Source organism: Lissotriton vulgaris, chromosome 7 (assembly GCF_964263255.1).
Source record: "Lissotriton vulgaris chromosome 7, aLisVul1.2, whole genome shotgun sequence".
Taxonomy (NCBI): domain Eukaryota; kingdom Metazoa; phylum Chordata; class Amphibia; order Caudata; family Salamandridae; genus Lissotriton; species Lissotriton vulgaris.
The window spans coordinates 307,066,150-307,082,711 of NC_141695.1; the positions used below are offsets into that span (position 1 = coordinate 307,066,150).

At 46.1% G+C, this 16,562-nt stretch overlaps 2 protein-coding genes across 2 annotated transcripts in view; one reads left to right on the forward strand and one right to left on the reverse strand.

Annotated features, from left to right (window-relative positions):
- The window catches only part of SHANK1 (SH3 and multiple ankyrin repeat domains 1), a 1,619,594-nt gene that overhangs the window by 47,300 nt on the left and 1,555,732 nt on the right, over window positions 1–16,562 (reverse strand). Inside the window, exon 21 of the mRNA XM_086930109.1 lies at window positions 13,275–15,867. Within this exon, the coding sequence (XP_086786235.1) occupies window positions 13,275–15,867 (2,593 nt within the window). The remainder of the gene's footprint in view (window positions 1–13,274; window positions 15,868–16,562) is intronic.
- Window positions 8,494–10,792, forward strand: LOC147701435 (uncharacterized). Its single transcript, XM_086930106.1, has 2 exons — window positions 8,494–9,759; window positions 9,978–10,792. The coding sequence occupies exons 1-2, from the start codon at window positions 8,513–8,515 to the stop codon at window positions 10,006–10,008; spliced, it is 1,278 nt and encodes a 425-aa protein (XP_086786232.1). The 5' UTR covers window positions 8,494–8,512; the 3' UTR covers window positions 10,009–10,792.

A 16,562-nucleotide genomic window follows, 5' to 3' on the forward strand; every position in this document is an offset into this window, starting at 1 on the left:
AAACACCAGCACCAGGGACGCCTTCAAAAACGCCACCCGCATACACCACCAACTTATCCGGTCTGCCAAGAAAGCCGCATTCAAAGACCGACTAGATAACAACGCCCACAACAGCAAGGAATTATTCAATATCGTCAAAGAATTTACCAACCCATCAGCAAACTCCAACAACATCACCCCCTCTCAAGCCCTCTGCGACTCCCTAGCTTCATTCTTCCACAACAAAATCGCAGACATCCATAACAGCTTCGACAACCAACCCGGAGACCAACCCACCCATCCTTCTGCCACACATTCACCCCCCTGAACATCCTCAATGACTGGAACACAATCTCCACTGAGGACACCATCTGCCTGATGAACTCCATCCACTCAGGATCCCCCACAGACCCATGCCCTCACCACATCTTCAACAAAGCAGACTCCATCATAGCACCACACCTCCGAGACGTCATCAACTGCTCCCTCAACTCCGCCACCTTCCCGGAAAGCTGGAAACACGCCGAACTCAGCGCCCTTCTGAAAAAACCCACAGCTGACCCCACCGAACTCAAAAACTACCGCCCCATCTCGCTCCTTCCATTGCCGGCCAAAGTCATAGAGAAAGCTGTCAACAACCAGCTCGCCGCCTTCCTCGAAACCAACAAATCCCTCGACTCCTCACAGTCCGGCTTCCGAGCCAAACACAGCACTGAGACCGCCCTCATCGCAGCAACAGACGGCATTCGAACTCTACTGGACAATGGCGACACCGTCGCCCTCATCCTCCTCGACCTCTCCGCAGCCTTTGACACAGTCTGTCATAGCACCCTATTACAGCGCCTCAATAACATCGGAATCCAAGGAAAAGCACTGGAATGGATCACATCGTTCCTCACCGGAAGAACCCAGAGAGTCCGCCTCCCACCATTCAAGTCAGAGGCCACTGAAGTCATCTGCGGCGTGCCACAAGGATCTTCACTCAGCCCCACCCTCTTCAACGTGTACATGAGCCCCCTCGCGGCCATCGCACGCCAACACAACCTCAACATCATCTCCTACGCTGACAACACTCAACTGATCCTATCACTCACCAGAGACCCTAACACTGCCAAAACCAACCTACATGAAGGAATGAAAGAAGTAGCCGAGTGGATGAAGCACAGCCGTCTGAAACTGAACTCAGACAAAACAGAAGTCCTTATCCTGGGTACCTCCCCCTCCGCCTGGGATGACTCTTGGTGGCCAGAGGCCCTTGGAAAAGCACCCATCCCGACGGACCACGCACGTAACCTGGGCGTCATCCTGGACTCCTCACTCTCTATGAACAGACAAGTCAACGCCGTTTCATCATCTTGCTTCAACATTCTTCGCATGCTCAAAAAAACATTTCGCTGGATCTCCACCGAAACTAGAAAAACGGTCACCCACGCACTGGTCACGAGTCGCCTGGACTACGGAAACACCCTATACGCCGGTACCACCGCAAGACTCCAGAAAAAACTCCAACGCATCCAGAACGCTTCAGCCAGACTCATACTAGACATCCCGCGTAAAAACCACATCTCTGGTCACCTGAAAAACCTCCACTGGCTCCCCGTCAATAAGAGGATTACTTTCCGCCTCCTAACCCACGCGCACAAAGCACTTTACGAACTGGGACCCGAATGCCTCAACACACGTCTTTCCTTCTACACCCCCTCCTGCCAGTTACGATCCTCCAACCAAGCCCTTGCCACTGTACCTCGCATCAACAAAACCACCATAGGAGGTAGATCCTTCTCCTACCTGGCAGCTAAAACCTGGAACTCACTTCCCACTCACCTTCGCCTCACTCAGAACCACCTAGCATTCAGAAAACAACTTAAAACTTGGATATTCGACAAGTAATTCCCCACCTTTCTTCAAGCTCCTTTTTTCAAGCGCCTTGAGACCCTCTGGGTATGTAGCGCGCTATATAAATTATTTGACTTGACTTGACTTGACTTGGTCTGGTGAGCGTGGTTTATCAGAGTTATAAGAAAGGCTAAAAACTTACGCCAGATATAAACCCATCTTCTCGGGCCATTAGACTGAACTTGATGACGCTCTTTCGCACAGTCATAGGTAGAGAGGGCTTTGCGGCCTGGAGAGATGCGACGTTGAACTTGGTGGGTGACTTGTTCAGAGAAGTTGGTTCCTTGGTGGCACAAAACTCGACCTAGCTCATGAATACAAGTACCTAGTAGTCATATTCGACAATAAAGGGTCGTTTTGGCGCCAGAAAGAGAAAGCAAGAAGGAAAGGTCTGCTGATAGGTTTAACAATGAAAAATATTGCAAATAAATTGATGGGGCTGACTCTGACTCCGCTTCTGAAGGTAGTCCAGGCTAAACTAATCCCCTCAATTGCTTATGGTAGTGAGGCAATGCGGGGAAGAGATGCAAAGGAGCTGGATAACACGCAGGTCAAAGCCTATAGTACTACGATCTGCCTTCCGTCCTATACATTACCTGTTCAAATAAGGCTGGAGTTTGACCTTCTACAACAAGTTCTAGCTAGGTATGGTGCTTATATCATCTGCTGGCACAAGATCAGAAGTGCCACTATAAACACACTAAACTATCTGCTTTGGCATGATGTACAGCACAGGGAGCACTCCCAAGCTAGAAGTTATCTCCAGCTAACCCTAGAATCTACCAAACTCACAGGACTCTGAGATTTGCAAATTGGCTATTCTAACTTTAAAAAACTAGTCTGGAAGACCATAAAACAAATTTCCTTGGCGGAGGACAAGGCAAGCTTCTCAAATAGATCGCATGCCTGGATGGCCCTTAACTCTTATAAATTACTTGCTCCACAAACATTTTTCAACCAGGGTTACCCTAAGTCCATAAAAATGAACTTTTTGAGGCATAGGATGGGAATTTTCCCGTGTGCTCAGCACTTTCCACCATGGCTGAGGACATTAACACAAGAGCCATGCAGGCTGTGTAATACCAAGCAAGGCGACATTTTACATCTAATCTGCTTATGCAAGAAACTGCACCAAGCATGGCAACAGCTTCTTAAAGAACCCTTCAAACAGAAAGGCATCCGTACCAGGAAGCAAGCAGTGCTAGCCTGCTCAAATCCAGAAAATATACAACTAAACTGCAGAGTGGTAAAATTCCTTATGCTGGCTGAACAAAAAATGCCCAAAACATATCAGGCCTTGACACCACAGTTCCTGTTGACGGGAATATGTCTTAAGCTGGGCTACTCTAAGGACATACCGCTAGCAGTACAGGGATAATCCCTGTAATAAGTGGAGACAATTTGAAAAACACACTTAATACGACATGATAAAAGGGAATACTTGGCTGGAGCAAACAAATATGAGACTGCAACTCACAGTATCCAGCTACTTAATGTCACTCATTATGATTACAATACATTCTGATTTTATATTGGTAAAGAATTTTTACCTATGGTTTTATCTGAAGATTGCTTTTCATAGTTCCAAAACCAAAAAGGCAGCAAAAGTGGATGAAATCATACTGACTGACTGTTGAAAATATTATTTTTTGTTTTAAGCATTAATGTTGCAATGGTTTTAACTGACTATGCAAAAAATAAAGAAACTTGAAACCAACCGGTGGGGCATTTTCTGGCCCTTAGGACAATGATAGTGGAGATGGGACGCCTGTGGAGTGTTACATATACTGAACCGGAACACACGCTGACCCAATCCCTACATGTCATGTGGCCTGGGCAAAAACTATAACTTAGTTTGACAAAGCTTTGGCTCATACAACAACAGACCATTTGTCGCTCACACACACAGACCCTGGGAAACAGATATAGGCTGTGTCCTAACGTTCAAGGAATGGGAACAAATCATGCATTACGCAAGGTGTTTCGTAATCCCTACTTCCAGTACATACAATTTAACATTCTGCTTAGGGCATACCTCACCTCGTTCGCATTGCACAAAATATTTGAGTCTTCGTCTATTTGTCCAAGGTGCCACATGCATAGCTCGGATCTGACACATGTGTTCTGGTCATGGCTGAATGCTGTGAAAATGTGGACTGAAGTCACAAATATACTAACCACACTGATGGTTCGCGCAGACCTCTACATCATGGAGGGAGCAATACTGGGTTTATTCCAGCAATAACAAAAAACTCAAAATGTAACCAACCGATTCATAGACTTGGTGCTGCTCATTGCTGGCCGGGCCATTGCGATGCACTGGAAAGCCTCCACACTACTGATAAAACAACACTGTTGAGCAGCGACAAACAAATGAATCAGGGCTAGGCGCCTCCGTATTGTTCCAATTGCTGAATACTGGGAAAATATGCTACAAGAACAGCAGGACACACAGGATGCCCCACACCCCGCCGGACGGGTAATGGTTATTAGTTTCAGAGCCCACTGAACACCATTTGGTGCCCTAAGTTGGGTAGGGCAGCTTCAGTGCAGCAATACTACTGTCCTGTTATGCTTGATAAGCAGGATGCCTGCTGACTCCATTCCCCAAGTGAGAGGGAGGGGAGAGCCCTGGAATCAAACATTGAAAGATGTTGTCTACTGCCTAGGTCCACAGCACGCACCTCACGACTGGACTCTAAGGAATTAAACTTACGGATATTAGCAATGCTTACTATGTCAATGTTATCTACTGTTTGGCTTAGTTTTTATATTCAGTTTCTATCATATTGAACCACGTACTCCTGATATTCATTGCATTGGGCAACCTGTACTAGCGTTCTTTTTGGATGGTATTGTATGATGTGCATATTGCCCCAGTATTGGAACTTTCATAGATTCCCATGGTTTGTATCATTCCCCCGTCGTCGGAATGGGAGCCTCTGTAAATAAAAAATACCATAGCAGTAAGTACAAAAGAGAAAACTAAGCCGGCCTAATCTCATTTTGTAGCCTATCCGCTTCTTTTTGTAAAAGAGACCAAGAATTCTGTAACAGCCAATCAGAACTGCCTCACCCCCTAGAACACTCCTGAGAGAGCTTCAGAGCCTCAGATTTTTCAACCGCACGTTGTGCTAGGGAGTCTCCAATGAGATCTGCTCAGATTTTTTCTTCAACTTGGATTCTTTGACTTTTTCTTCAAATTTACAATGTCTGACAAGGAGAAGAAGGCACTATTTAGAGATGGTGCTACTTGTTCTAAAAAGAGGTTGTTTGTGGAGGACAAGCATGATGACTGTATCTACTGCTTGCACTCGGATCACAAGACCACAGATTGTAAGACCTGTCGGACTTTCTCGACGAAGACCTTGAGAGACAGAGAGGGCCGCCTGTTAACTTGGCTGCAAAAGATGAAATCACGTAAAGAAATTATTTTATCTGACGATGAGGACTCTTCATCTGCTGTGTCCTCCAGAAAATCCAGAAAGAGGGGTAGTTCATCCCCTTCTACTTCTACTGAGCCACCTGTCAAAACCTTACAAAAGACGTCTGATAGGTCTGAAAAGGTTAGTCCCATTAAATCGCCTCACCGAGGTGAAAAGGAGAGGCTGGGGCAGGCTGCGGAGTCAGACACAGCAAAGAAGGTGAAAAAAGATGTTTCTGTTACTTCTCTGCCATCTCAGAAGGAGAAGGAAGGCAAGAAACCTTCTGCTTTCCCTCAGGAAGGAAAGCCTGACAAGAAATCAAGTCCGTTGACGACTAAATCAGCAGGTACGTCGACAACAGTTTCAAAGAAAGACCAGAGTTCTCGTATAGCTCCGTCGACGGTTCCGTCGACGGTGGCGTTGTCGACGTTTAAAGTGCCTGTTTCCTGCTCGTCGACAATGGTGTCTACATTCTCGACGTCGACGATTATGTCAGCAAAGGTAGTGTCGACGGCGGCGGCGACGAAGAAGTCGACGACGGCAGCTTTAATGGTGATGAGGACGAGCCAGTCGACGGTTCTATCGACGACGATTACGCTGACGAGTACGGCGACGAGATTGTCGACGATCCAAAAACTTTGCGTTTCTTTAAAAAGGCAACAAGTAACTCCTGAGATGACCTCTCCTAGACGAATAACACCTTTGCCTCCCACTCTGTTGTTTGATGAGGAGTCTGATGACGAGGGTGATGATGGTCCTTATGGGGATGCCTACAGCCCATCGGACTTACAAGTAAAGTGCCAAGATACAGATTCGGAAGAATATTACGATACAAGACGCCAAATTGTCCATCGAGACATGCCTCCACAGAACTTACGCCAGGAGAATGGTGGACATGTCGTCTTCTATAATTACGGATTTGCAGTTAATGTTACAGGATTATAGGAAGAGGTTTCCATCGCAACCTGCAGTACAACAGGAGCATCCTCCTTCTCCTCCTATTCCGACTGCTCCTGTGGTGGCAGTAACACCTGTGGTTTCACGAGTTACGGAACCAGAACCGAGAGAAAGTTACCAAGAGGTGGTGACTGTTCAAGATGACGATGTCTCCTCTGATGATAATCTTCAGGAAGATCCTTCTCATGATCCAGATAGAGGTTATGATGATGATGACCTTCAGGATCCGGATGCAAAAGTGCCGGATACGGCTACCTCCCCTCCAGCTGATATTGGAGGTTTCCATAACCTTATGGAAAGGGCGTCTAGGAGATTTGGCCTGCCGGTTACTCCTGTTCAGACAGACTGCTTCCTTTATGACTTTAAGGAACCTTACAGAAAGTCTGTTCGGTCAATCCCTATTATAGAGCATGTATGGTCAGAAGGCATTAAGGTCATGTAAAATCCGGCAACAGTCATTCCTGTTCTTCCATGGCTGGAGAAGAAGTATAAAGTGCCAGAGGGTAGTTCAGCTTGCTTGATTGGACAACCAAAACCGGATTCCGTCATTTCCCAAGCGGCACAAAGCAAGTCAGAAAACCCATCGACCCCACTTACAACACCTCCAGACAAAGAAGGGAGACGTCTGGACAATGTGGGCAAAAGATTCTCTACCATGGCCAGCCTACTAGTTCGAGCTTCTAATGCTCTTGCCATCTTGGGCAGGTATGATCGCCAGATGTGGTGCGATTTATCCCCGTTTGTTGATCACCTTCCAGATGCAGCGAAAGATGAGGCCAGGAAGGTTCTGATGGAAGGAGAGCGTTCCTCTTCGGAGGTGATAGATTGTGCTATGGATATAGCGACTACTGCTTTTCGTGCCCTGGCGGGTTCAGCTGTGTTGAGGCGCCAGGGCTGGCTGCGGGCAACCTGGTTTCGCCACGAGGTCCAAAACAACATTTTAGACTTACCATACGATGGGGAAATGCTTTTTGGAAAGCATGTCGATGAAGCCCTTCAAAGCATCAAAAAGGACACGGACACGGCGAAGTCCTTGGGGTCATTGAACTACCGCAATAATCCATTCAAAGGTGCTAGAGGGAGATGTTTTTCCTCACACAGAGGTGGCAACCAACAGCGGTACTCATCATATTCGCAATCCTCCCAATCTTACAAACCCCAATTCTCCGATCAACGGCAAGGCCAGTCGGCGTCTTTCTCTCGCCAATCACAGAGAGGGCGTCAAAATCGTCAAGGACGGGATAACTCCAAACATCAATAGCGGCCTCACAGCTCTTTCTGCTGTTCCTACCCCTCCGATGACACCAGTGGGGGTCAGGATTTCTCATTGTCTAAGCAGTTGGGCAGTTATTACATCAGATCAGTGGGTCCTGAATATTGTTCAGAGTGGCCACACGTTGGAATTTCAACATCTTCCTCAAAACAGAGCTTGAGGCGCCAACAAGTCGAAACAACTGGGACTGCTACGTCTCGAAGCCCACCAGCTTTTCATCAAGCGGGCAATAGAACCTGTACCTCTCTCACAAAGGGGGAAAGGGTTTTATTCCAGGTTCTTCCTGGTTCGCAAAACAACAGAAAAATGGCGCCCCATATTAGATCTACAGGACCTCAACACCTATCTCATCAAGCTATCCTTCAGAATGGTCCCTCTCCAGGATATTCTTCGTTTGCTAAATCCAGGAGACTACATGGTGACTCTGGATTTAGAGGATGCTTATTTCCATGTGCCAATCCATCCAGCTCATAGGCAATACTTGCGCTTCACAGTAGGGAAGAGCCATTTTCAGTTCAAAGTACTTCCTTTTGGTCTCCGGTCTGCACCAAGGATATTTACAAAGGTGTTGGCTCCAGTGGCAGCATTCCTCAGGAAACAATTTCTGGAAGTTTTTCCCTACCTGGACGACTGGCTGGTCAAGGCTCCATCTTTCCATCTTTCCAGGGAACTTCCAAAGCCATTACGACCTGCATCCAACTGTTCAACCACCAGGGCCTTCAGCTCAACAAGGACAAATCGGTTCTTCAACCATCCAGGTCAGCAAAGTTTCTGGGATCCATTCTGGACATGTAACGCTGCAAGGCTTACCCAACGGAGGAACGTCAATGCAAATTGATGCTATCGCTCACCTCTTGCTAAAAATGAAATCCCCATCAGTACGGCTCTACAAGTCCCTGCTTGGATCGATCTAATCCTGCATACCATTGATTCCACATTGCAGGCTGCAAATGCGTCCACTGCAAGAGCAGCTCGACAAACAATGGTGCCAGGCGGAGGGCTCTTTCGACGACAGGATTACGGTAACCCCAGCAATGAAAAAAGCATGCGACTGGTGGTTGGTGAAAGACAACATCGCAAAAGGATAAACATTCACGCTTCCTCCGTCTCCCATGGTTCTCACCACGGACGCCTCGTTAGAAGGCTGGGGAGCGGTGCTCCAAGAACTGCACGTGAGCGGTCACTGGTATCCAGTTCAACGCAAGTGCCACATCAACCTGTTAGAACTCAAAGCCATTCGGTTAGCCTTGCAGGCTTTTTTGCCACAAATTCAGAATTGTTCAGTGCTGGTCCGGACGAACAACACAACGGCCATGCACTATATCAACAAGCAGGGCGGGACGAGATCCCAGATCCTCTCCAGAGAAGCTCAGCTGATTTGGGATTGGGCGATTATTCACAATATTGCTCTGACAGCGGAACACCTCGGAGGTTCGCTCAATATAACAGCGGATGCGCTGAGTCGTCAGAAATCGATCAGTCACAAATGGGAGTTAGACCAAACCATTCTGGAGGAGGTGTTCTCGGTCTGGGGGACCCCGACCATAGACCTGTTTGCAACCCCGGAGAACACCAAATGCTGATTCTATGCAAGCAGGGATCACCATCCGGGGTCCTTGGGGAACGCACTTTCGATTGCCTGGTACGGCGCATTCTTTTACGCTTTTTCTCCAATACCCCTAATCCCGAGGTTGATCAGGAAAGCCAAGGTGGAGCCGTGCAGAATGATCTTGATTGCACCGGCGTGGCCCCAACAGTTCTGGTACACAGAACTTCTCCTGCTTTCTCAGGACCATCCAATTCGCCTGCAACCAGTTCCTTCTCTGTTGACGAGGTCTCAGGGTCAAGTATTCCATCCGGACACGAGCTCGCTTCACTTGACAGCGTGGCTCCCGAGTACAGGGATTTTCAGAATTTGAACCTCACCAAGGAGTGTAGGGACATCTTGTCTCAAGCTCGAGCTCCAAGTACGAACAGAACTTTTAGGGCAAAATGGAAGAGGTTCTGCCTCTGGTGTCAGAAACAACATATTCACCCTTACACTTCGGCTCCGCATCAGATTTTGCAATATACCCTATCGCTGGCTAAAGCTGGATTGGCTCATTCTTCTGTTAAAGTTCATCTGGCAGCCATCTCGAGGTTCAGACGTACGTCTTCAGGTCCTTCGCTTTGGTCCGCTTGGATTGTCAAGCAGTTCTTAAAAGGCCTGTTCAGGGTTTTTCCTCCAGAGTCTTACCTGTAAGCTGTCTCCCTTGGGTGCCCCTGACCATTCAGCTTGTTTTCATCATCTGCGCCTTGATGCCACCGGGTTAACCTCTTGGCTGCTAATGACAAGGGTAACTCGTCAAGGACTTTCCATTGATTTCAATGGAAATTAAAGTCAAATTCAAATAATGCCTTAGCAGCCAAGAGGTTAAGTAGCGCCATACAAATTCACATTCATTCAGTCCGTCCTCCTCCACCTGTCTGGAAACTTAATTTGGTCTTGGCTCAGCTAATGAGAGCACCATTTGAACCCATTCACAAAACAGACCTTAAATTCCTATCTTAGAAGCTAGCTCTTCTGTTGGCATTGACATCGGCCAGACGGATTAGCAAGCTCCAGGCGCTGACAATCGTGGAGCCCTTCCTACAATTCAAGCGGGATGTCCTGATCCTACGGACAAATCCAAAGTTCATCCCGAAGGTTCTGTCTGAATTCCATCTGAATGAACCATTGATGTTGAAGTCTTTTTTCCCGCGACCTACTACTACAGCAGAGATGTCCTTACATTCTTTGGACGTTCAGAGGTGTCTAAAGTTCTATTTGGAGCGCATGAAACCTTTTAGGAAATCCTCACAACTGTTCGTCTCCTACAGTGCCCCGCGGAAGGGATTTCCGCTGTCCAAACACAGCATTTCTCGCTGGATCTCCAGTGCTATTCAGTTCTGCCATCAAGAAGCAGGCAAACCTCTCGAAAGAAGAGTCCGTGCACATTCAACAAGATCAGTTGTATCGTCAGTGGCTCTATTTTCAGGAGTCCCTATCAAGGACATCTGCAGGGCAGGGACGTGGAGCAGTATGCATACCTTCACGAAGCACTACTGCCTGGATTCTTCTACGAAGAATGATACAGCTGTTGGACAGGCAGTCTTGAGGAATCTTTTTCAATGAGAGGTGAGCTTTCCCTACAATCCCTCCTTCCTGTGTTGCACATTTTGTATCACTTGTGATAGTCCTTGCTAATGTAACAAGTATGTATATATATATATATATATATATATATATATATATATATATATATATATATATATATATATATATATATATATATATATATATATATATATATATATATATATATATATATATATTTGATTTTCCAATGTGAGTATCTATGTGGCAAGGTGGTGATATTCTTTTAACAAAATGTGCTTTTAGGACTTACTGCTAGCTACTCTGATACAAAGCATGGGAATCTATGAAAGTTCCAATACTTGGGCAAGAAAACAAGTTACTTACCTGTAACTTTGGTTCCCCAGTATTGGTAACTTTCATAGAATCCCATGTGCCCACCCTCCTCCCCTGGGAAAGCTCAGCCTTTTTCCTGAGATAGTGGCTGTTGCACAATGGCTACGAAAATTTGAGGCTCTGAGGCTCTCACAGGAGGGTTCTGAGGGGTGGGGCAGTTCTGATTGGTTGTTACAGAATTCTTGGTCTCTTTTACAAAAAGAAGCGGCTAGGCTACAAAATGAGATGAGGCCTAGGCCTAGTTTTCTTTTTTGTACTTACTGCTATGGTATTTTCTATTTACCGAGGCTCCCATTCCGACGACGGGGGAATGATACAAAGCATGGGAATCTATGAAAGTTACCAATACTGGGGAACCAAAGTTACAGGTAAGTAACTTGTTTTCTTATGACCAAATAATCTATAACAATTGGTTAAAAAATAAATAAATATGTGAAATTCCTATCCCCATCTGATCCAAACCCTATTACTTGCTCTGACTTTGACTCTAGCTTGATCTCCTGACTTGACAACAGGTTCCTGCTCTCTCTTCACATTTTAGACCTCTATCCAGTTTTGTCTTCTAAAGCAGCACTACATGTACGGGGTAAATATCTCACCTGCTACTTCTTGTCTGAAGGCTGTTTGCGCTAATAATATGTGAGCTGCACTGATGGAGTGCTGAGTAACCTGAGCAACGATCACTTGCACCAGCAGGAGCATCCCTGTCTATAAACTCACTTTTTGTGAGTTTGTTCACGGAGGAGATGTAGAGTGGAAAGGGGAGCTCCCGGCTCTACAGAGAACACACGATGCATGTAATCTTGTTGCTGGAGCCACCTAATGTCCTATTACAAGTGGCAGATGTGTTTGTGTAACGCATGTCACACTGTGTCTGTGTTAAAGTATGTTTGTTATCTATTTTCAAATGCAGAGGAGCACCCGTATGCCAACATGTAAGCGCTCCCAATCTTTTTTGAGTCGGGCGAACTGACATGTTTCTGGAAACCACTGACTGACATGCCATCAGATATTGGATCCCCAATTAATACATTTCACATCTATTTAGGGGCAAACTTTCCAACGTCATTTTTTTCCTGTTAGAGGCTGCTACGAAAAGCCTGGAAGTTATAGAAAGGAAAAAAGTTTACTTGACCCTTACATGCTGTGAGAAAACTACCCAGGTGTTAGATCAATACCTTTTTGCTTTTCAAATACAAACTACTGGTTTATGAGTTTCTTTTTGGAAAACAAAAAGCGTTGCCGAGCGGCCACATAAACATGGTGTCCACTGAGCAAAGCTAAAGTGCCTTCAGATAAACAGCCATGGTGGTGGCTTCTCGGAAGACAAAGATATCTCTCCACACAAGCGGAGATCTCTAAACATGGCTGGACGGCGAGATCCCCTCAAACTTGAAATAAAGTGGTTTATCTGCAAATTTGCAACTCTGCACTTGTGTGACCGCAACTGTGTCGTATTGTTAGTACTGAAGTATATGTGTGATAGTACATCTGTAGAACTACTGCTGTGGAAGTGTTTCTCTTGCCTCCTTCGTTAACTTAAAAATATTGAGATGCTCTAGCTTCATTGAGTGCACAGGAATACATTTTTGACAACTCTACCCGCTGGATTTCCTATAAGACTCCCAAAGGTAAGTGGGCAAAAGTAGGTGACCAATATGCACTGTAAAACACAAGACAGCTGCTTGAATTAAATCATCATTAAACAACCTAAGACAACGCTTTCCTTTGTGACCCTGTCTTGATTCCAGTTTACCTTTTGGACAATAATTGTATCCCCATCTCCTCTTTAGATTAGCTCTCCTCAGAATAAAACTCGGTTTCATTTCTTATTTAAACTCAAGTGCACCCTATGATTCTGAATAGAATTATCCACTCTGATTCAAACTTCAATTCCTCTTTTTATGCTGTCTAGTTACACCATAAGAAACGGATTCTAGATATGTCCTAATTTCTTTGAATCTGACCTGGTATGATACTGCCCCAGTTTCATAATCTGTATCTCATCCAGTGTCTTTTACACACATAAGATCCCATGGTGAACTTCTACTGACCCTAATGATTCCTCTTATCCTAACCCACACTGTGCAATAATATTGGACCCAATTTCTCCTTGACATTATTCCTTCTTTAGTTCTTTCTCTAACCCTGATTCAAGCTGTTAATCCGGCTTGAGTCTGTCCTAGCTTCTGAATCTTAATCTTATGAACATGTACTTGCATACAAGCATTACCTGTGCCTATGGAGTGAGCTGGACCTGTCTGATGTGAAGGACACTGATGATTCAGGGGGCCTGGACCAGGACACACCACTCATTTGCTGTAGCTTTGAGCTCAGCTCATTCATGATGCTAGATTTCATGCTGGGGTTAGGAGAACCCTTCCCTTGTGAGCACTCTTCCCATGGTAATGTTGGTGATTTCCGCATGGACTCTTTTGATGGCTCAGAAGGAGTGCCAAGTGATGTCCCAAGGGGTGAGGGCAGAGTGAAGAGGTTTTCAGTACATGGGGCAATAGAAATGGTTGTACTGGTGGCAGTGATGGGATCCCTGAGTGCTCCTGGTACTCTACTTGGGAACGTTCTGGATCGGATCTTCGTTTGTAAAGGAGTCTTTTCAGCCCCAAATGCTTGTCCATCTAGATATGTGATGTAGGTGTCAAGCAGCTCAGTGCCTTCAGTGGAGAGACCAGACATGCTGGACAATGTGGAGACACTGCTGATTGTCTCTAGATGGTGGTCGCTACTGCTTCGGCTGTCGATTTCCTCTATTCCAGAATCAATGACTGTCTCTATAGTGTCTGAAGCTGGAATCTGAATCGATGACACTACTGATGAAAAGTTAACATGAGGTTCTTTGGGTTCAGAAGCCCCCTGCGTTAAGGTAGCCACTTCACTGTCATATGAGGTGAGACTCGAGGTGGTGGAGTCTAAATTGGGAGTGATGCCAGAATCAGGGGGTGGAGGAGGAACAGGAGGTGGAAGTGTCGTCTCTCCACATGATGTACTAGGAGGAGACTCTGCCTTGTCAAAGCTGTTGGAGAACTCTAGAGGTGGAGGAAGAGGCTCTGTGAAGAGGAAGTCATCATCTACATCAATTGAAGGGGCAGGAGGGGGAAGGACAAGAAGCGGAAGGCCGTTTTCCTCCTTGTTACACTCACTGCGTTCAGAGATCCTGCCAGAAAAGTTGGGATGGGAATCGAAAGTTGACGGTGAGGCTGCTTCTCGCTTTTCTTCATTTCCAGATGATCGTTTACTTTCATCCTCTTCTTCTGATTTATTTCTGCAGTTCTCCATGAAACGCACATGCAGTTCTATCTTCTCATTCTCTTCACCACGTTCCTTCCATGATTTTCCACGATCTGTCCCTTGGTGCATTAGGTGTCGCGAAGGACTATGTCTGGGGCTTCCTTCTGACCTCTTTTCATGATTTTGTGATATCATACAGGGCTTGTACTCTATCTCTTTCCTTTGCCCAGATCCCCACAGTCGGAGAGATGTACCACCATGAGGTTCAGTGGATGATCTAGAGGACTCTCCAAAACGTGGAGACGATGATCGGGATTTCCTCCCCTCAGCTTCATTCCTATTTTGCTGTTGCGATTCCTTCAAGGCTCGCTCTCTGGCAGCTAATGCTAGACCAAGAGGTGAACTGGGATCCAGGACCTTTCCTGTCAAGGGATGTATCAGTGTACTAGTCACACTTCCAACCGGGCTGATACTGGACAAAGCTGGCTCAGTGGAGTGAGCCTGGAGTGGGGGTATGAAAGTTGAACACACAGTGCTGAAGGCACTAGTGGTGCTGGAACCATAGACCTTGCCAGTTTTGGGCTGGTAAGAGAATCCGCTAGCAATGCCAATGCTCTCAGGAAGTCCAAAGTTAGCAGGGACATTCAAGTGCATGTAGGGTTCGCTGGCAAACATGCCTTCATCAATGGATTTTGACTGCTTGAGTCTGGGTGCTGGCGTAGGCTCTGGTTCCTCATCTGGCAAGTCAGTAGACAAAAATAATGCTGACTTGCGCCGGGCTTCGTTATACCATTCTCGATCCCGACGTGCTGCTCCTACAATTGCGGCTCCAAACTGGCTGGTGAAGTCAATGTTGTCCCTCAGCTGTAGAGATGGAATTGGGTCAGGTTGAATCTCCGCCTCCATGCTGCTCCCTTGACTGCTCCGACCACTGCTGCTGGTAGATGGAGCCTTTATGATGATAGTGGGGATGGGAATGGAGTTCTTTTCTTGCTGTTGTTGTTGCTTTGGCTGATGCTGTTGTTGATGGTGGTGATGATGCTGTTTCTGATAATGCTGATGCTGTTGCTGCTCATCCTCTACCTTCACCTGCTTCACTAGTCCTTTCCTGCGAGCTGCCTTTGCCGGCACATACATGGCTGTGCTGGCTGCCCTAGCAGGAAGGTTGAAGTAACGAATCTCTTGTGGTTGGCTCTTCCAACTCCTCATAGAAGACTGTGCTGCCATGTTCACACGTGGTTGATCGTCTGTAGCCTGGTCTGAATCCTGATGGTAAAGTTGGACCTTTTCTCGCCTCTGTGGTTGCTGCAGTTGCTGCTGTTGCTCTAGCATTTTCTGATCGAAAAGGCCAGGTTCCTGACGCAGCGACGGTGAGTATGACCTGGGCTCTGAGCTTGGACTAAAGGGGGATCTGGCATTTGGGCCAACTCGGGCAGTGGGAGAAGAGGCACTGTTGAAGGGTGGATCAGGTGGCGATGTGGTAGGTGGAGGTGGGATGTCTTCTGAGCTTGGCACAGACAGGCTGCGGGTGAACTTCATGAGTGGCGCAGACAAGAATGGCTTATCTTCATCACCGGTTCCTGCAAGAAACAAGTGGATTTCAGTTAGCACAGACACCCAAAGAAGAGTGACAAAAAAGAGGGAGAATGTTTTAAGGAGAAGCTAGTAGCAGTAAAGGTACAGTAGGGAAAGTGATAATCTATCATGTTATGAAATTCTGCCATGCCACCTAGTGTCCCAGCCTTCTAGAGGTAAACGTGCCTGACATGAGACCCCACCCCTACATGATATTCCAAGGCATTAGTCTCTCAATTTCTCTCCAGATCAAACTACTTTCAATTTCATTGCTGAACTATTTTTATAGAATATCGATATGTAAGTACAACTAGGATCCAATCTTGAGTTCAAGCTTTAATGCCTCTTGAGGAGCTCCAAGGGTCTGAGCCCTGAATAACTTATTTCGTATACCAGAAATCACTAGGGGCTGATGAGAAATGTCCGAACAGCCTTTCCTTTTTGAGCAGTCTATTCAAGATCAAAGGATTTTCAACTCTGGGAATTGAAAGGATGTGGCTAAAAAGCTGAAGGTTCAATATCACAGAAGAAAAGATGGATTTTCTTTCCTGATTTTTTTTAAATTATATTTAGACAAAAGACAAAAGCATAAAATTAACATAACATCAAGCGGCAAAATTATCTCACAAGGAACCTTGGACTCTGCATTGTAATAAATCAATGAATTCATGAGATTTCCAAACCTATTTCAGTTTTACTT